This window comes from Nicotiana tabacum, chromosome 23 (assembly GCF_000715075.1).
Source record: "Nicotiana tabacum cultivar K326 chromosome 23, ASM71507v2, whole genome shotgun sequence".
NCBI lineage: Eukaryota > Viridiplantae > Streptophyta > Magnoliopsida > Solanales > Solanaceae > Nicotiana > Nicotiana tabacum.
The window spans coordinates 32,858,642-32,878,002 of NC_134102.1; the positions used below are offsets into that span (position 1 = coordinate 32,858,642).

The following is a 19,361-nucleotide window of genomic DNA, read 5'->3' on the forward strand; positions in this document are numbered from 1 at the left end:
TCCGAGCGCACAATTCAGATTTTTGAGGATATGCTCTGTGCCTGTGTGATGGAGTTTGGAGGGTCATGGGACCGATACTTTCCACTTGCAGAGTTCGCTTACAACAACAGTTACCAGTCCAGCATTCAGATGGCACCGTATAAGGCTTTGTATGGTAGGCGGTGCCGGTCCCCAGTGGGATGGTTTGAGCCGGACGAGGCCCAATTGTTGGGTACAGATTTGGTCCAAGATGCCCTGGATAAAGTGAAGGTGATTCAGGAGAGACTTCGTACAGCCCAGTCCAGGTAGAAGAGTTATGCAGACCGTAAGGTTCGTGATTTGGCATTTATGGTTGGTGAGCGGGTCTTGCTTCGGGTATCGCCTATGAAGGGTGTCATGAGGTTCGGGAAGAAGGGCAAGCTGAGCCCGAGGTTCATTAGTCCTTTTGAGATATTGCGACGAGTTGGGGAGCTTGTTTATGAGCTTGCCTTGCCTCCCAGCCTAGCAATAGTTCACCCGGTATTCCATGTGTCTATGCTCCGGAAGTATCACAGTGATCCGACTCATGTATTGGATTTCAGCTCTGTCCAGTTGGACAAAGATCTATCTTATGTTGAGGAGCCAGTAGCCATATTGGACAGGCAGGTCAGAAAGCTCAGGTCAAAGAATATTGCTTCAGTAAAGGTCCAGTGGAGGGGTCAGCCGGTCGAGGAGGCGACTTGAGAGACCGAGCAAGATATGCGCAGCCAGTACCCTCATCTTTTCACAGTTTCAGGTATGTCTTTATACTCGTTCGAGGACGAACGATTATTTTAAGAGAGAGAGGATGTAACGACCAGGCCGGTCATTTTGAGAGTAATAGCCCCAATCCCCTATTAATTGTTTCCCCCAAATCTTTTTCTGCTATTGTGACTTGCCAGGATAATTGGTTTTGAGTTTCGGAGTGTTTTGGGACACTTAGTCCCTAAATGAGAGCTTAAGCCTTAGGATTTGGACCGTAATCGGAACTGTGTGAAGACGACTCCGGAATAGAATTCTGTCAGTTTCGTTAGCTCCGTTAGGTGATTTTGGGTTTAGGAGCATGTACGGAATGTGTTTTGGGGGTCTGTAGTAGATTTAGGCTTGAATTGGCGGAAGCTAGTTTTTCGGCGATGTTGGCCGATAGTGAAAATTTTGATATCGAGCTCGAAATGGAATTCTGAAAGTGGCTATAGGTTCGTAATGTCATATGTGACCTGTGTGTAAAATTTGAGGTCATTCGGACTAGATTTGATGTGGTTCGGCGTTGTTTGTAGAATTTGGAAAACTTTAAATTCTTATGTTTGAATCCGTGATTAATTCATGAATTTTGGTGTTGTTCGACGTGGTTTAAAGGCTCGACTAAGTTCATAAGGTGTTTTAGGATTGATTGGTATGTTTGGTTGAGGTCCCGGAGGCCTCGGGTGTGTTTCGGATGCTTAACGGGTGAAAACTTGGACTTAGAGGAATTTCTGAACTTTGTTGGTTTTGGTGTTTTCGCACCTGCAGAAAAGAGACCGCAGGTGCGTGAGCCGCACATGCGGAGATGGAAGCGTAGATGCGATAAATCGAGAGTTGTCCTGGGGTCGCAGGTGCGAGAAAGTTTCCGCATCTGCGATGCCCCCAAATGCGCAAGGATATTCGCACATGCGCAAGATGCGCAGAAGCGGAAGGGACTCTGCAGGCGCGAGGGCGCAGATGCGGCCCTTTCGTCGCAGGTGCGAAGGTAGAGGGGGTAAGTGAATTGCGCAGATGCGCACGTTTTCTGCACAAGCGCACCCGCAGGTGCGAGCCTAGGTTCCGCAGGTGCGGAAATACCTGGGCAGTGATTAAAACCGAAGGGCTTCGCGATTTTTATCATTTTTGGCTTTGCAAACGCGGGTTGGGGCGATTTTTGAGAGCATTTTCGAGGCATTTCTTGAGGTAAGATCCTTGTGCTTATTTTTGGTCAATAATCTTGCCTTGCCATGTATTTTTTCACTTAGTTAATGTGTATTTAAGGTGGAAATTGGAAGTTGGAGACTAGGGATTTTGTGGATTGGAGACCATTTGGTGTCGGATTTTAGTAAATTTGATATGGTTAGACTCGTGAGTGAATGAGCTTTTTAGTTTCGTGAATTTTGTCGGGTTTCGAGACGTGGGCCCCGGGGGCCGGGTTTGAGCTAATTTCGGATTTTGGCCTAATTTTATAGTTTTTCTTGTGGGATTAATTCCATTAGCGCGTATTGATTGTATTGTACTGTTTTGAATAGATTCGGGCCATTTGGAGTCAGATACTCATGGCAAGAACGTGATATCAAGTTGATTTGAGCGGTTCGAGGTAAGTGGCTTGCCTAACCTTGTGTTGGGGACTTTTTTCTTAAGATATCTTGATATTATTTGGTGTGTGGGCGCCGTGTACGTGAGGTGACGAGTACGTACACGAGCTATTATTGCAAAAATCATGTTTATCCTTTTTAAATCATAAATTGCTTCTCTCATTAATTGTACTAATATGTTTAATTGTGTAGTTTAGACTAAAAAAGCATGCTTACGTGTTTTAACTACCTAATTGACATTCTGTGCGTCATGTTCAGTTAAGTCCTTATTTGCTTTATCTATGTCCAGTATAAACTGTATAACTCGATATCATACCTGTCATTTCATCTTGCGTTGCATATTTAAATTGGGACTACGGACGTATTCCGGGAGATCCCCATATACTGCATATTTACTTTGGGACTACGGACATATTCCGAGAGATCCCCCTGTACTGCATATTTACTTTGGGACTACGAACGTATTCCGGGAGATCCCCATGTACTGCATATTTACTTTGGGACTACGGACGTATTCCGGGAGATTCCTCTGTACTGCATATTTACTTTGGGACTACGAACGCATTTCGGGAGATCCCCTTGTACTGCATATTTACTTTGGGACTATGGACGTATTGCGGGAAATCCCCCAGCATTGCATATATACTTTGGGACTACGGACGTATTCCTGGAGATCCCCATGTACTGCATATTCATTTGAAACTACGGGATGTTATCCCGAGAGATTACCCACTGTGTTTACCTTGTTTTGAGCCGAGGGCTCCCTTAACTGTTAAATTTTCGAGAATTTCTTTAACTGTGTTACCGTAAATTCTACTTATATCTTTTACTGTTTAATTTATTATATTTACTCTCATAGTACCTTGACCTGACCTTGTCACTACTCGACCGAGGTTAGGCTTGGCACTTACTGGGTACCATTGTGGTATACTCATGCCCTTCCCTGCACATGTTTTTCGTGTGCAGATCCAGGTTCGAGCTATCAGCCCCGGGGTTAGTACGTGCTGCTGATTCTAGGAGACTTCAAGGTACCTCTGCTTGCATCCGCAGATCTTCGGAGTCCCCTTCTACTCCCTCGTCTAGAGATTTTCCTTATTATCTTCAGACTTTTGTATAGAGCTACATAGATTATAGCAGCTTGTGACTTAGTGATATTCCGGGTCTTGAAAAATTATTTTGTGTATGCCGAGTAGTACTACTCTTGGCTATTTAAAATATACTGTTTATCTTTAAAATATTGTGTTTTCTTTATATTTTTCGCAAATGTTAGGCTTACCTAGTCGTAAAGACTAGGTGCCATCACGACACCTTACGGAGGGTTAATTTGGGTCGTGACAAGCTGGTATTAGAGCACTAGGTTTTTCGGTGAGGCAAATGAAGCAAGGACGTAACTACAAGGAATCAGAATCGAAGCCAGGAGCCTCTCGTATCAAGGCCCGAACAAAACACATGCCCTCGGAGCCATCGAGACCACGCCACCCGGATCCAATTCGAGTTTCAAGACCTCGGAAAGCAATATCAAACGACCGTGTATGATTAACAAAGGGCCGTGATATCCATTCCCAACCAGATATCACGGCGTGAATCTCGGCCCGTATCGGCAACAGATGAGTGATTGGCGAAAAGGAAGATTTTTACCTTTCTTAGAATTGTACTTAGGGTAAAACTCCCATACTATATAAAGAGGAAGCTGATTATTCAATAGGAACACGGTAACACACATATCAAGGCAATATACATTTGTTTTCTTTGCTCCTAAACGTGATTCAAAGTCCTTAATTTTACTCATAGTTTATCATAAGTGTTTGGCTCCAAACCAAAGACAAGCTAATTGTTAAGCTCATAACCGAGCCCAAACTCGATACTAGTACTACTGGTTTGACTATTTATTCTATTTTTAATTTGTTCATCTAACTTTATTAATCACATGTATTGAATTAGTCCACATATCTTTAAAATCATGTATAAATTCAATTGTTATCCATTTTAAGGGTAAACAGAATGTAAATAGTTTTTGGCGCAAGTTAAAAGTAAACAAAAATCTTCTTCTTTTTTTTTTTATTTATAAAGAGTCTATATATATCCGGATTGGCTTCTTTTAGCTGTGGAATCTTCTGGATAAACAATGGCCAAAATATATGTGGTGTTTGTAGCATCTTAGTGGATCAAATTAAATATGTGCGTTACGAACGACTATTAAGTAATCCAGTAGTAGTACTCTATGTATTATATAATACTAGCAAGTTATGAGTTTTTTTAGTTTATTTATGTATCATATTATTACTTAATTAGCTCTGTCTGTATGAGTTTGCTAACATTGTCAATAAAATATTTAGATTAAAAAACAATTATGGTAGGTTGACATTCAATCTGAATTTACTCACTTTATGAAAAAAAGTCATAGTAATAGAATTCGTTGCCATAAGCTCATCACCTAGGCATGCGCCACAAGAGGTAATGAATTTTTGAAGACGGATATTTATGAAGTGACATGGACAATGACAACATATATAGTCTACTTCAACTTCCGTAAGATTAAGATGTAATTGTTATATTGTTATCAATAGCGGAGTCACACTTCTAAAATAAAATTCCTTCTTTTGAAGATTACACTATGTAAGAAAAATATTATTATGTATATATCGTATGTTGAATTCTTTTAATTTCTCATACTTTTTTATATTCTAATTCCCTGTAATGAAAATTCTAGGTCTGTGAATAATACGATAGATACAATTAAGCAAACATATATAGACGCTTGTAATATATGTTGCACACGCAAAAACTATGTATTCGTGTTCATATTTGTTTAGCCTAGCATGGTATCTACGATTATCATATATGAAGCACTTTTGCTTGTAGACTTTCTTTCTCTCTGTGTTCTTTTTTTCCCTTTGGTGATCGAGGTTAAGATTTGTAGATGGTAAGTTATTGAGGACAGAAAATGTATAAAGAATTGTAGAATATCTAATTTATTTAAATCATCTAAAACATAGACCATAGGAAGTGGATAGGTGTTTAAATTTTTTTTAAAAAGAAGAAGAAATAGAAAATGGATAATGTTATTTACGAGATATTTGTATATATGCTATCTGAGGGATTCACGACTCATAGGAAGAGGCTGATCTTACGAGAGCAAAACACCTGGACTGTCGAAAGTTCAAATTCATCATTTATTGGAAAAGCAAATCAATTAGGAGGGGACACGGTGGCAATTTTCTTATATTTATCCTCAAAGAATTTGTCCAAATGGGTATTTCCTTAGTATAATTATTTCAGCCAAGTGGCAACTCTTGAAAGAAATCCAAGCCGACTTGGCTAGTTGTTTCCAAATCTTCACTTCCTTTGTTAAGACAGTGTGCACCACTCCCTATTCATCAACGTAACTCCAACGTCTAGAAAAAAAAAATGAAATTTACCCATTTACGTATTTTTAATTCGTCCAATTTGTTCAAGCTTAAATGATTAGGTTATGGTCCATTTATTGATCTAATTCAACAAGGTAAACTTGAAATCATGACTCGTAAAATACGTCAAAATAATGTAGCCTAATAGGTCAAAGTCAAACTCAAATCCAAGCATACAAAATTGAATTTCGAGATTATAAAATTATTTCAATTTTAAAAAAATTGAAAATCATGTCAATTTGGAGATAGAAAATTATTCAGAAAACAAAACCTAAAAAAGGAGAGATTAGATTATGTTTGACGAGAATGGTGATAAGTTATGACTCGTTATTAACTCAAACAAACATGCATTAAATGGATCGTACTATAATTCCTTTATTAGTTTAGTTTGTTTTGACTTCCTCAACGTGAAAAATGGTAGTTCGGTGATGACGCATAAAGTATTTTGTATCATACAAGGTTTGGAGGATCGCATCTCTAGGAATATAACGTAAACAATCTATCCTAATACAAGTATTAATTATTGTTTTTACTGTCCGTATCCGCGATCCGTTTACGTGGCTCCTTTACCACTCATATTTCATCATAGCTAAGCACGTGAGATTGACGCACTTAAGGAGCGTATACGAAGCCAGGAATGTGAAATTCTGGATAAGAACCCTTTTTCTTTCTCTTCCACATTAGATCCGAGTCATAATACTATACTGTACAAAATTCAAATCCCCCCACACAGCAACTCCTTCTGACTTTCTCTCCTCTCTCTTACAAAGAAATATCAAATCCACAGTTTCTGTTTTGCTTTCCGTGTACCATCAGAAACTGACACCTTAACCTCCTCACAATTTCTTTAAAATAATAAAGCCCATCACTCTTCAATCCTCCACAATCCCCCTACAAAATTAAAATTCCTCTATTTTCGTTTCTCCATTTGCCATACCTTTATACTCAAATTAGTAGTACTAGCACAATCACTATTATTTGTGCCTTCTCTTTCATTACGTTAAAGTTGTTTTACCAATCCAATAAGCAGATAGAGTAGAAAAAAAGGCTCGAAACAAAGTTGACTGAGACCACCAACCGACTCCTAGACTCGATTTTTCTGTCTTTACTCATGGATGCTAATGTTTGTTCTAATCCAATAAGCACAAAGAGTTGAAGAGAAGTTCCGAAACAAGGTTGACTGCAACAGCTCTGACTTGTTTTTAGTCATGGGTGCTAATGCTTCTGCTATTAACTCGGGACGAGATGGATTAAACAATGAGTCATTAAAGCGTAAACTGGAAGATATACCCGAGGCATGTGTTGCTTTAGTATTGTCATATTTGGACCCGCCGGAGATCTGCAAGTTGGCCCGTATTAATCGGGTCTTTCGTGCCGCTTCTTCTTCTGATTTTATCTGGGAATCCAAGTTGCCGTCAAATTATAGATATTTACTTGAGGAGGTACTGGGCATGAAAGTTGCTGGAATGCATAAAAAGGATATCTTTGCTAGGCTTTCCAAGCACAATTCTTTTGATGGTGGCACAAAGGTTGGTTTGTTTGTTTGTTTGAATTAATGAGTTCTTTATATTATTCATTTTTATGAGTTTGAGTTTTGATTAATTATTTCAAATGAAAAAACTTGGACAACTGCAGGAAATGTGGATTGACAAGAATAATAATGGAGGAGTTTGCTTGGCGATTTCTTCAAAAGGAATGACCATTACTGGTATCGATGATCGGAGATACTGGAATCACATTCCGACTGAAGAATCAAGGTGGGTTTATTTACTTGTATATTATTATATTTATGCTTGTTGTTTGTGCTTTTAGGGTCGTTTGATTCGCATACAAGTTATAGTGATATTATAATACCGGATTAATTCATTACATGGTTATTTTGGTGAACACACTTTTTTTATGTAAATTTATGGCTTACTGTATAGAAATAAATAGATTGAGAATAAAATATACGGAGTATAATATAAAATATAGGGAAAAAGGGCCAAATATACCTTCTACTTTGATATATTGTTTATATCTACCATTCGTTGTACTATGAGTCCAAATATACCCTTGTCATTATACTTTGAGTTCAAATATACCCCTCATTTAAACGGAGGGACACGTGTCAATAATCATAGGCGGATCCAGGATTTAAACTCTATAGGTTCAACTTTTAAGATTTTTAACATTGAACCCATTATATTTTTAAAGTTATGGTTCAAATCTATTATTTTAACAATTTTAATGAATTTTTATACATAAATTTATACTCAACATCGAAAGTTATGAGTTCAATTGAACCCATAACTAACAGACTACATCCGCATTTCCCGAGTCATCGTCCTACTGGTCAATTCTAAATATTTCCTAATTAATTTAAAAGACTCATACTCATTACCCATACCCGAAAAGTAATTTTCTAAAGCAACTATTTTTTGTAAAAACTGAAATTATTTTTACTAAAAACTGGAAAAAAAAACGATTTTTTTTCAGTTTTTACAAAGAAAAAAACTTTTAAAAAATTGAAGGAACCCATAAACATTAATTCTGGATTCGCCTATGCGGCTACACATTGCTATTTACGGTAGTCTAAAGAAAAAGACCTTAGAGGTCTTTATCTTTTGGATTGAAATGTGCCTTGTTTCATTGGGAAGGGAATGTGATTCCAAGTATCTCTTTGTGCTTTATAATTTCTAAACAGTGTGGATAGATTTATTGATCTCTATTTCCTTATTTTTCACTTAGGTTCCAAACTGTCGCATATCTTCAACAAATGTGGTGGCTCGAAGTCGATGGCGATCTTGAGTTCCAATTCCCAGCAGGAACATATAGTCTATTCTTTAGACTTCAGCTTGGCAGGGTGGCGAAGAGACTAGGGCGTCGAGTATGTAACACCGATCACGTTCATGGCTGGGACTTGAAACCGGTACAATTCCAATTAACGACACCAAATGGCCAACGTGCCATATCGCGATGTTATTTGGATAATATAGGTACATGGACAAATCACCATGTGGGAGATTTTGTAGTCGAGGATCCCACGGTTGTGACGAAGATAAAATTTTCACTGATACAGATTGATTGTACACATACTAAAGGTGGTCTTTGTGTAGATTCCGTTTTGGTTTGCCCTATTAGTTTAGGTAAAGAGTTGAGATCTTTTGATAGTTTGATAGTCACCAAATGATCAATTTGTAGAGCAGAATGTTTTTGCCTAGAGTAGAGAAATCAGTATGTATAGTTTTCTCCCACAATGTCCTTAATTTTTCTTGTACATAAGCGTGGAGATTGATGGTTGATTGGTTGTCCAATTTTAGTCAAAATTCTAGTACTGCTCTCTTTGGTGTCTATAGCTTTTTGTATATATTTCTCTTATGTTTTTCATTCGTATCCCCATTTTAAAGGGAAACTAGGCTCAATGGTAAAAGTAGGCGATATGACTAGGAGGTTATGGGTTCGAGTCGTAAAAATAACTTACTTCTAGTACAAAATACAAAATAAAACCATTCATCAAATGCATTGTAATCTGATCTTTTTGCGGACCTTATGCATAGCGGGAACTCGGTGTACTAACCTGCCTTTTTTATCTTGTTGCCATTCTTGGGTCATACAATAATTGCATCTGCAGGTTTGCTGGAGAATTCCAGAAAGTGAATTAGAATTTAATATTCTTCCTTTGGTTATTCAAGAACCAAGATGAGTGAAGCAATGAAATGACCAATGATTGGATAAGATCGTTGACTTAATGAACTGATCAGATAGACTAATGCAATTCTTATTTCAAACAATATTTAGGAAATTAAGCACCCAATGACCTTATAAATAGATGACTTGATATTTTGACTCTCGCTTACCCTTGGTCAAACCACAAAAATATTGCCCATGCAACAAAACGGACAATATTTGTTAAATTTAAAGTGAGCTTATGAGACAATTAGAGTTAAAAAATCCGCAATGCCCTATTTCTTATCATTCCCTCAACAATATTAATGATGGTAGTGATGAATTTTGATAAGCTATGTAATATCAGGAAAAGGCAATGTTAACGCGCGAAGGATCTTGATCCATCTTTATCAACCTACATTATGGGATTGTTGACTTTGTTCTATTTTTCTTTGCTAATGAAAGGAGAAACTTTATATTAAAAGCATAGAAAATTTAGTTATTAAAAAATATAGGGGTAGACCGCATAGCGGTTTATCTCAATTTGTCTTTATTTAAAACACGTAAAATAAAGCCCGGAGATGTTTCCTAGAATATTGTGTTATCTCTCTCCGTTGTCGTTGGTTGCTTGGAGTGTCCATACTTTGTCAGAGTGTCAGCCACAAAGTTGCCTTCCCGATATATATGGGTTATTGCTTCCAATCCAACGGCATCAAGAAGAAAACTATAATTATTAAGAAGATGTGAGTAGCGGAGTTGTTCATCTTTAAATAAGTTACATAATACCTATGAATTTATTTCCACTATAGTGGGAAAGAGATTTTTTGTGAAGGAGAGTTTTAGTCCTGCAATTAGTGCAAGCAGTTCAGCATGAAACGCGGATGTTGCAGCTACCTTCCACACAAAACCCACTATCCAATTGCCATTGTGGTCTCTGATGAGTCTACTAGTGCCACTGGTTTGTTTATTTTTGTCATAAGCTTCATCAATGTTTTGTGCGGATGGTAGTCTCTTTGTTACGCATATCCTTTATCCAGTGGACAAAGTTGTGTACTTGTGGTCTTTGTAGGTTGAACAATGGCCATAAGTGGTAGGAGTGTTTGCATGTGAAGAATATGTGGTGTATGTCCTCCACTATAGTTAGACAAAATTGGCAAAGATTTGTTTGGAGTATATTTTTCTTATACAAGAAGTCTTTAGTAGGTAATTTGTGGTGTACACGTAGCCACAGGAAAGACTTCAGTTTATTCAAACATTTAAGTTGCCAAAGCCAAGAGTTATTTGCAGTGGTGTGTTGTGTTATTTGGTTGTTGATACGGAGTTAGAGTAGATAGGATGACTTTGTGGTAAAGTTGCCAAGAGATATTTGATTCCAAAAAGATTAGTCGGGTTTGGTTGAGAATGGGATGTAGATGCTTTTGATTTGATCTACAATATTAGGATATAGGGTTAAGGATAATCTATCCAATAATCACGAATGGTTTGTAAGGATTAATGACACTGTTAGTTGTTCCTCCATACGTTGTAGAGGCCCATGTATAGAGTTGCGCAAACAATTATTATGTGGAATCTAGTTATCGTTCCAGAGTTTGATTTTTTTTTCCATCTCCTATGTTCTAGAATAGTCCTGTGTGAAATAGGACATTGGTTTTAGTCATGCTTTTCCATATGTGAATCATCAGGTTTAGCCTCGTATGTTCCTGCTCGTCTATGCTGAACATATTTTGCTTGAAGAATTTTTACCCACAAAGATTGGTCGCTCCTATGGATCCGCCATAGTAACACTGGTAGTATTGTAGAATTCTTCTCAGTAGTTTTATAAATACCAACCCTCCAAGCAATTTTGGCGTTGTTACCGTCTTCTAGTTAGCAACGTGTACTTTCCTTTTTTCCGGAGTTGATCCCCATAAAAAATTTCATTGGATACGGTGTATGTGGTTTCTAGTGGAGGTTAGTAGTAAATTATTTTTCATGGAGTAATTTGGTATGGTGGCTAATACTGAGTGGATGAGAGTGGTTCTTCCTGCCATATAGAGAGATTTTGCTTTCCAGCCTGAAAGTTTGTTGTTCATTCTGTCGATTATGAATTGATAGTCCTTGCCTTTGGGGGAGTAGTTCGTTAGGTAGAAGCCAAGGTATTTATCAAAGTTAGTTAACTTGCAGATGTTTAGGGCACTAGTTAGGCAATCTTGTGTGTTGATGGGGATATTTTTGGAAAAGAAAACTTTGGATGTTGAGAAATTAATTTTTTGCCCTGATTGGTGGTGTAGTGAATTGAAGATATTAATAATAGTGTCGTGTTATGTAAATCAGCACGTGAGAATAGTATAAGGTCGTCTGCAAAAAGCAGGTGTGAGACTAGTGGCCCCGATCTACTAATCTTGACTTGCGTCCAGTCACCGTTGACTGTTTCTTGGTCAATTTGGTAGGATAATGATTGCATACAAATGATGAAAATTATTAAACCCCATGTTTTCGTACGTAAAAGTACGTCACAAGTCAATTGATATAAGCTAAGAAATGATATCATCTTTGAAAGTACATAAAGTAAGTTAATCATGTTAACTTGGAGGTTACAAATACTTAAGATCATGAATACCAAGTACCAAGAGGGTTGGAAGTCTTAGAAGCTAAACGAATTGAAAAAAATAAATTTCGTCAAAAGTCGACAAGTTGGGAATATTATAACATGTACTTTTGGGGTGAGACTAGGGTGATTAACATGATACAGAGGTTATGCTATGAGTTATTTTAGTTGTATGATAGTCTTGTGTTATGTTTTGAAGTCAAGCGAGTTATGGAACAAAAATTAGCAAAGATCATCACAAGTTACATTCGTAAATGTGCTGAAAATTAGGTCAAATGTAGCTGAGTTTTTCTCCCAATATACTTAGAATTACGGGATTATCCACCTACCAAATTGAAGATGTACGAGTCTGTTTTCAATGCATTAAACCGTTTGTCGATATGACATCGGAGTAGAGAGATATTCGAATTTTTTAGAGATTGCACAAGCAGCTTCCAATGGGACCCACTTAGGCGGTGGTCGACCTACTTCACTTTAAAAATGATTTGGACGACCTTTATTTCTCATTTTTCGACCCAACCTCATCCCTACACCCCTTATAACCCTCCTAAACAGATACAATAAGGGTTTGAAGTGATTCCAAAGTGATTATACCATATTTCAACATCAGCACCTCTTTGAGGTTGTGTTGTCATTGAGGATAGTTGTGGGTTGTGTTTGGCTGAAATTTTAAGTTGTTTCTACTGGCTAATGTATATGGTATTAGAGGAGGCCCTTGTTACCGGGGAGATGCTTCCCAAATTTACATAAACGAACTGCTAGTTTAAGTTGCGTACTTAGCCTTTACTCAGCACTGATTTTGAATCTCCTTATGCTATGGCAGATTGAGTTGAATTATTTGAAGAATTAATTAGAAGGTATTAAGGACTCAACGAGATTAAGGTATGTTAAGGCTAAATCTTTCCTCCATTTTGGCATGATCTCATAACTACATGCGTTTGATAATGAGACATAAAGAGAAGTTCGTACTCCTGAATTTATGTACATTATCCTAGTCTCATAAGTTACAGTATTCTCCCTAATCGGAACTTTATATTCAGTTAAGTATTTTTTCTTCCAGTCAAGAGAGTAGAGGATATATATATATATATATATATATATATATATATATATACACACACACACATACACACATACAGAGAGAGTATTACAGTATTTTCACCACCATCGAGCTATAATCGGTGGGCAGGCCCCTATTGAGCAGTATTACGGTATTTTCACCACAATCGAGCTATAATCGGTGGGCAGGCCCCTATTGGGCAACATCTGATCAGATGGTAAGTTATATACTGAGCCTACTGTGGTCGAGTGCCTATAAGCGAGACCAGAATGGACGAAATACAGAGCGTAGTATGGCTGAGCCCACACCTATAATTAGGATGCTACATGGGCATTTAGGAATAATACCCTTCTTTGATATTCTGAATCATGCGATGAAACTGGTTGTGAAACTATTCTTCCTCCAACTCGTGCGTTGAGGTTCAAGGTAAGTTTAAATGCTCTTTTGGTTTATTCCAAGTAATGTTGTCATGTGACATGACGAATGAGTAAAGTCCTGAATATTAAACAGATGGACATGTATCATGTTGAATGAATAGTATGACCATATGAGACAAGTATATAGTACCATAAGCATACTTTATATGAGAAGAGTGCTAGAAGTGATTATCCACCTCCAAAGAGGCATTGACGTGATAAATGAGACCTAAGCTTAACTAGTACATATGGATAGTGTGGGAACCATGTGTATGATTCAAAGATGTAAATTTGTTATATAGGTACGTGATATATGAAAGGCATGGCCTAGAGAGTAATGATAAATGTGTAGGTCTCTCATGGGAGACAAAAAGTTATGAAAGGAGAGTTAAATGAACCCACAATGAGAAGACCCTAGCACTATGGATGTTATAAAAATCCCAGGAATGTACGAAGTGGTGTTACACTCCAAAAAGGATATTGACACAAGGGATTTGGATCCCAGGTCTGTGTGGCTGAATAAGAGTAGAGAACTTATGAAGTTAATACCATGGGGACTTAAATCTCCCTAATAGTCAATCATATACAGGAGGACTAGAGAAGCGAAACATGTGTCCCTCAAATGGCTAAATTCAAGACTTGTGTCAAAATGTGAAACATTCACCCCAAGTGGGGAGGGAAGGGCCATGGTGAGGTTACTTAAGTTTGATAAAATGAGAGTAGGGTCGTGTAGCTATGATGTTTGGATATTTTGTTGAAGACATGTGTAGTCTAGAAAAGTGGTAAGGAATAACGTGATTCTCTAAAAGGAAATTCAAAAGATAAACCACTAGTACAAAAATAATGTGGAAGGTTAAGAAATGTAAATTCTTCGTACGTGGCAATACATGACAAGGTCAATGATACTAGAAACTAAGAGTAGGGTTTGCAAAAGGGTTTTGTACTTTTTAGAGAGTCAGGGACAATGGAACCCAAGGAAGTGCTACAGATCAAATGTGAAGGCTTGCGAGTTCTTAGAATAAGTTAATTATGGATTTGCGATTTAGCTAAAGTTCCAAGGCTTTAAGAAATTCAGAACGAGTGGGAGAGATAAATGTGATGTTATAATAACCCAAGAGTGCATCGGGACTTGATGGAGAGTCTCTTAAGAATCTTACAAATAAGGAAGTGTTAAGTGATACACGGATGAACACACTTTCCCACGGATATCCCGACAAGTGTCGAGAGGCGAGCAAAATGAATTCCCAACTAAGGGAAAAGACCACGTAACGTATGGAAGAACGCATGGCAATTCACTAACTAGGAAGAATGAGGCAAGAAGAATTGGAAGAAAAATCTATAAAAATAGATGGCCATGGTTATCGCAAAATAGTTCGTATCAGAATGGTGGACTCGCCTAGAGCACAAGTGTTAATAGAAGATATAAAGGATCAACTATAAGGCAGCCGACTTGAGTGAAACTGAATATCAACTAAACGATTTAGAGGGAGTTCATATCTACATATTACATTGGAAAGTGAGACTAATGGTGATGAAGTTGTGGTGTGATAAACTCAACAAATCAGGCACAATGATACTACGAGTTCATGGGAGGCAAATAAGCGTGTGGCATAATAAGGTTGTCAACTATGAATTAAAGACAAAACAGGGTGGGATTGAATGCTCCAGTCACAAAGGAAATATAGTACCAACATATTGTCTAGACCAAAGAGGAAATGTTTGAAATAGACTGAGAGAGGATGGACACTTGTTACGAACCAAACATGTTTAACATGATAGCTCTTCGGCTGTAATACCAAAAAGCAATATTGGTGATTAAAATATTGGGAATAAGGTGAGTTACTCATCGAGGATGGAATCAGGTGGACTAAGTCCTACACTTATAAGGAAAAAAAGAAGTCGTCGTTGAAGAATTTAGGAGGATCTCAAGTTTCAGAAAAGGCCTTGTTCGGGCTAAATATATATTAAGGGTATCGATATGTGTTTTGGGAAGTGTTTAGAAGTAAAGAGGAATCGTGAGAATGTTCACAAGGGAAGTAGAGTGGTTTCTTAAAATCCTATAAGACTTATAATGAGGAAAGAAGGTGGCTAAGAAAGGTCTGAGCATGATGTTACTTCACATATTGAGGCAATGCCATGCAGGTTGATGTTATCAGGGTGTGCGCACAAGCTAGTAGATGTTATTCATTTGAAACAGATGGTCCCATAAGAAAACTGACATAGTAATGTATTTTGTTGAGAAATTTGGAAAAAACAAGTTGCATGTACTAATAAGATTGTAACCGTATCAAGGAAATTTTTGTAGAACTCAATTCCTAAGAGGTCATATGAAAGAGAAATCTGATATAAATGTTCCACTAATGATGAAATATGGCAATATGGTCATTTATGCCTCTAGGCAACTCAAAAATCATAAGAAAAATAATCCAGCACATGACTTAGGACTTGCGGCTGTGATTCTTACATTAAAGGTTTGGCGTCGTTAATTGTATGGGGTCCAGGTAGACATATTCACGGATCAAAAGATCCTTCAATATATTTGCAAATAGAAGAAATTGAATCTAAGGTAGAGAAGATGGCTTGAGTTACATAAGGATTACATTATCAATATTCTATATCATCCGGGGAAGCCAATGTTGTGGTGGATGCTCTTACCCGAAAATCTATGGATAGTTTGGCTCACTTGGAGGCATGTTAAAGGCCGTCGGCCAGGGAAGTTCATCGATTGGCTAGTTTGGGATTTCGTATTGCGGACTCTAATGGAGGAGGGGTAATTGTATAAAATAAGGATGAATCATCGCTGCTTGTGGAAGTCAAAGAGAAGTAATACAACAATCAATTTTTGGTGCAATTGAAGGAGGGGATTCAAAAACATAAAACTATGGCTTTTCTCTTGGCATGGATGATGGTACACTAAGGTACCAAGGGCGACTATGTGTTCCAAACATGGATGCTATCCGTGAAAGAATTATGACTGAAGCTCACACTTCTAGGTATTCCGTGCACCCAGGTTCTATAAAAATGTATCATGATCTTAAGGAAGTCTATTGGTAGATATATGAAGAGGAATGTGGCGGACTTTGTGGCAAGATATCCGAATTGTCAGCAAGTGAAGGCCGAACACCAAGGCTCGGTGGGTTGGCACAAAACATAGAAATTCCAATGTGAAATTGGGAAATGATTAATATGGATTTTGTGGTAGGATTACCATGCACTCCACGCAAGTTTGACCCAATTTGGGTAATTGTGGATCGGCTCACAAAATCAGCACACTTCTTGCCAGTTAAGGCTACCAATACAGCGGAATAATATACTCAGTTGTATATCAAAGAAATGGTCAGGTTGCATGGCACCCCAGTCTCCATCATTTCTGATCGGGGAGCACAATTCACTGCTAATTTTTGGAAGATATTTCAGCAAGGTTTGGGCACTCAGGTGAATCTTAGTATAGTCTTTCACCCACAGACTGACGGGCAGGCAGAGCGGACTATTCAAACGCTTGAGGATATGTTGCGTGCTTGTGTTCTAGACTTCAAAGGTAGCTGGGATGATCATTTACCACTCATCCAATTTGCCTACAATAATAGCTATCACGCTAGCTTCCTAAAAGTCATAGCACACTCTTGTTGATCCTGCTGCTTCAGCCACATGAGATGGTTCGAAATTGGGGAAGCAGAGTTGATAGGGCCAGACCTCGTGCATCAGACCATGGAAAAAGTTAAAATCATTAAGGAGTGATTGAAGACTGCTCAGAGGCATCAGAAATCCTATTTGGATGTTTGTCGTAGGGATTTGGAGTTCAAAGAATATGATTGGGTATTCTTGAAAGTTTCCCCCATGAAAGGTGTAATGCGATTTGGTAAGAAAGGGAAATTGAGTCTGAGGTATGTCGGACCGTACAAAATCATTCAGAGGATCGGTGAGGTGGCGTACAAGGTTGAGCTACCACCAGAGATGTCATTAGTACACCGGTGTTTCATGTGTTTATGTTGAAGAAAGTAGTTGGAGATCTAACACTCATTGTTCCGGTTGAGACTATTGAGGTTAATGAGGAATTGACTTATGAAGAGATTCCAATTTCTATTATTGATCGGCAAGTCCGAAAGTTGAGAAACAAGGACATTGCATCCGTGAAAGTATTATGGCAAAACCAACAGATTGAAGAGGTTACTTGGGAGGCCAAGGAAGAAATGAAGAAAACGTATCCTTATTTTTTTGAATAACTATGTATTTATAAAGTTGTGATCTAGGAAAATTATAAGACTTACTTTCTATGAACTTTGTATTAATTTTACAATTGGTATTAAGGGTGTTCCTTTCTAGTCCTTTTATGGAGGATTCCATCATCCCACAACCCAATCTTTACCATTTTTAGCTCAACAATCTTTCTACATCCTTTGATAACATATACATGTAAAATAAACAACCCTCTTGCCCAGAAATTATCTTGCTTATTATCCATTTCTAGACAAAATTCGAAACTGAGGGTTAGGGTGTGGAATCTTACCTTTAGGATGAAGACCTAGTGAGTTTCCCTCCTTAATCTTCCAAAACTTGAGCAAGAATTGAAGAATCAATTATTGAGGAACACCTTCTCACTCTAGGGCACTCTCTCTCACTCTAAAATATCAGATTGTACCTCAAAAATGACCCAAAGAGTATATTTAATGAAATATGGTCGGGTTTTAAAAACCCAAAAATGAAGCTCCGGAACAGATTCTGCGGTCGCATATGCGACCGCATAATGGTTATGCGGACTGCATAATGATTATGCGGACCACATATCTGTCGCATAATTGGTGTCCAAAATGACCAAAAATCTGCCTGAGTTTGCAGTCACTATGCGGTTCGCATAACTGTTTTGCGGTCGCATAGTACACCGCATAACAGTTATGCGGTCACATAGTCGACCGCATAATTGCTTCCAACTGACCCAATCAACTGCCTCACTCTGCGGCCATTATGCGGTCCGCAGAGTGATTCTGTGATCGCATAATGGACCGCAGAAATGTACTTTTTCGCCAAAAATTTTCCTTATTACTTTTCCATGCATTGTTCAACCCAAAAGGTCCGAGCCACGGCGAGAAATCTCTCCGCGAAGAATTTCTACAATCCTCAAATACGTAATCCTAGTCTGGCACCATGAAACATTCTTTGCAAATTTTACCAGGCTTTACACTTAAGTTCTTCAAAGTTTTCAGGGGTGTTACACCTTCAAACGCATGTCAGGACGCATGGGCAACATGATGCTTAAATTAGAACTTGAAGAAGCATTTGACAGACTTGAATGGTCCTTCATACGCAAATCACTATACAACCTAGGTTTCCCCACCAACTTAATCAAACTAATCATGAACTGTATCTCTACCTCCTCCATCTCAATTATGATAAATGGCAAACCAACAAAGTTCTTTGAGCCATCGAGAGGAATACGACAAGGAGACCCACTATCTCCCTACATTTTTGTCACGCCCCAAACCTGGGGAGGCATGGAAAGTACTCGGTGCCATACTCATTTCGAGCGTACCACTCTGTAACTGTGAACTCTGGAGGGATATCCCTCAACTTAGGCCGATAAGGCCTACCTGCAAACTGACAATACCTATCAAGGACGACGAGGCAATATTCAGAATCATCTGAAAATAACGTCTCTCTTATCTGAGAGGCAAACATACCCAAAAGCTCATATACATAACTGTGCAGGCCGACAAGGCCACCATGAACATCTACAACCAACAATACCAAACTGAACATGTACACAGGGCTGGCAAGGCCACAATACTATTATACAAATTATACAAGACTCGTCTACAAGCTGTCATGCCCCAAAATCGAGGAGCGCGACCGACGCTCAATCGAGTGAACCCGACCGAGCAAGCCTGTTATATTTTCTTCTACCCAAACTCATCCACGAATGAAGATAATACA

The 19,361-nt window shown here is 38.2% G+C and overlaps 1 protein-coding gene across 1 annotated transcript; it reads left to right on the forward strand.

Moving 5' to 3' along the window:
- The first annotated feature begins 6,442 nt into the window (after positions 1-6,442).
- Positions 6,443-9,038, forward strand: LOC107800570 (F-box protein PP2-A13). Its single transcript, XM_016623762.2, has 3 exons — positions 6,443-7,251; positions 7,358-7,479; positions 8,453-9,038. The coding sequence occupies exons 1-3, from the start codon at positions 6,931-6,933 to the stop codon at positions 8,892-8,894; spliced, it is 885 nt and encodes a 294-aa protein (XP_016479248.1). The 5' UTR covers positions 6,443-6,930; the 3' UTR covers positions 8,895-9,038.
- Positions 9,039-19,361: the final 10,323 nt, after the last annotated feature.

What these genes read in the sequence shown, in the direction of transcription:
- LOC107800570 (XM_016623762.2), top strand. Translation starts at nt 6,931, where the DNA reads ATGGGTGCTAATGCTTCTGCTATTAACTCGGGACGAGATGGATTAAAC. An exon ending in CTTTTGATGGTGGCACAAAG is followed by an intron (nt 7,252 to 7,357) that starts GTTGGTTTGTTT and finishes GGACAACTGCAG; the next exon opens with GAAATGTGGATTGACAAGAA. An exon ending in ATTCCGACTGAAGAATCAAG is followed by an intron (nt 7,480 to 8,452) that starts GTGGGTTTATTT and finishes TTTTTCACTTAG; the next exon opens with GTTCCAAACTGTCGCATATC.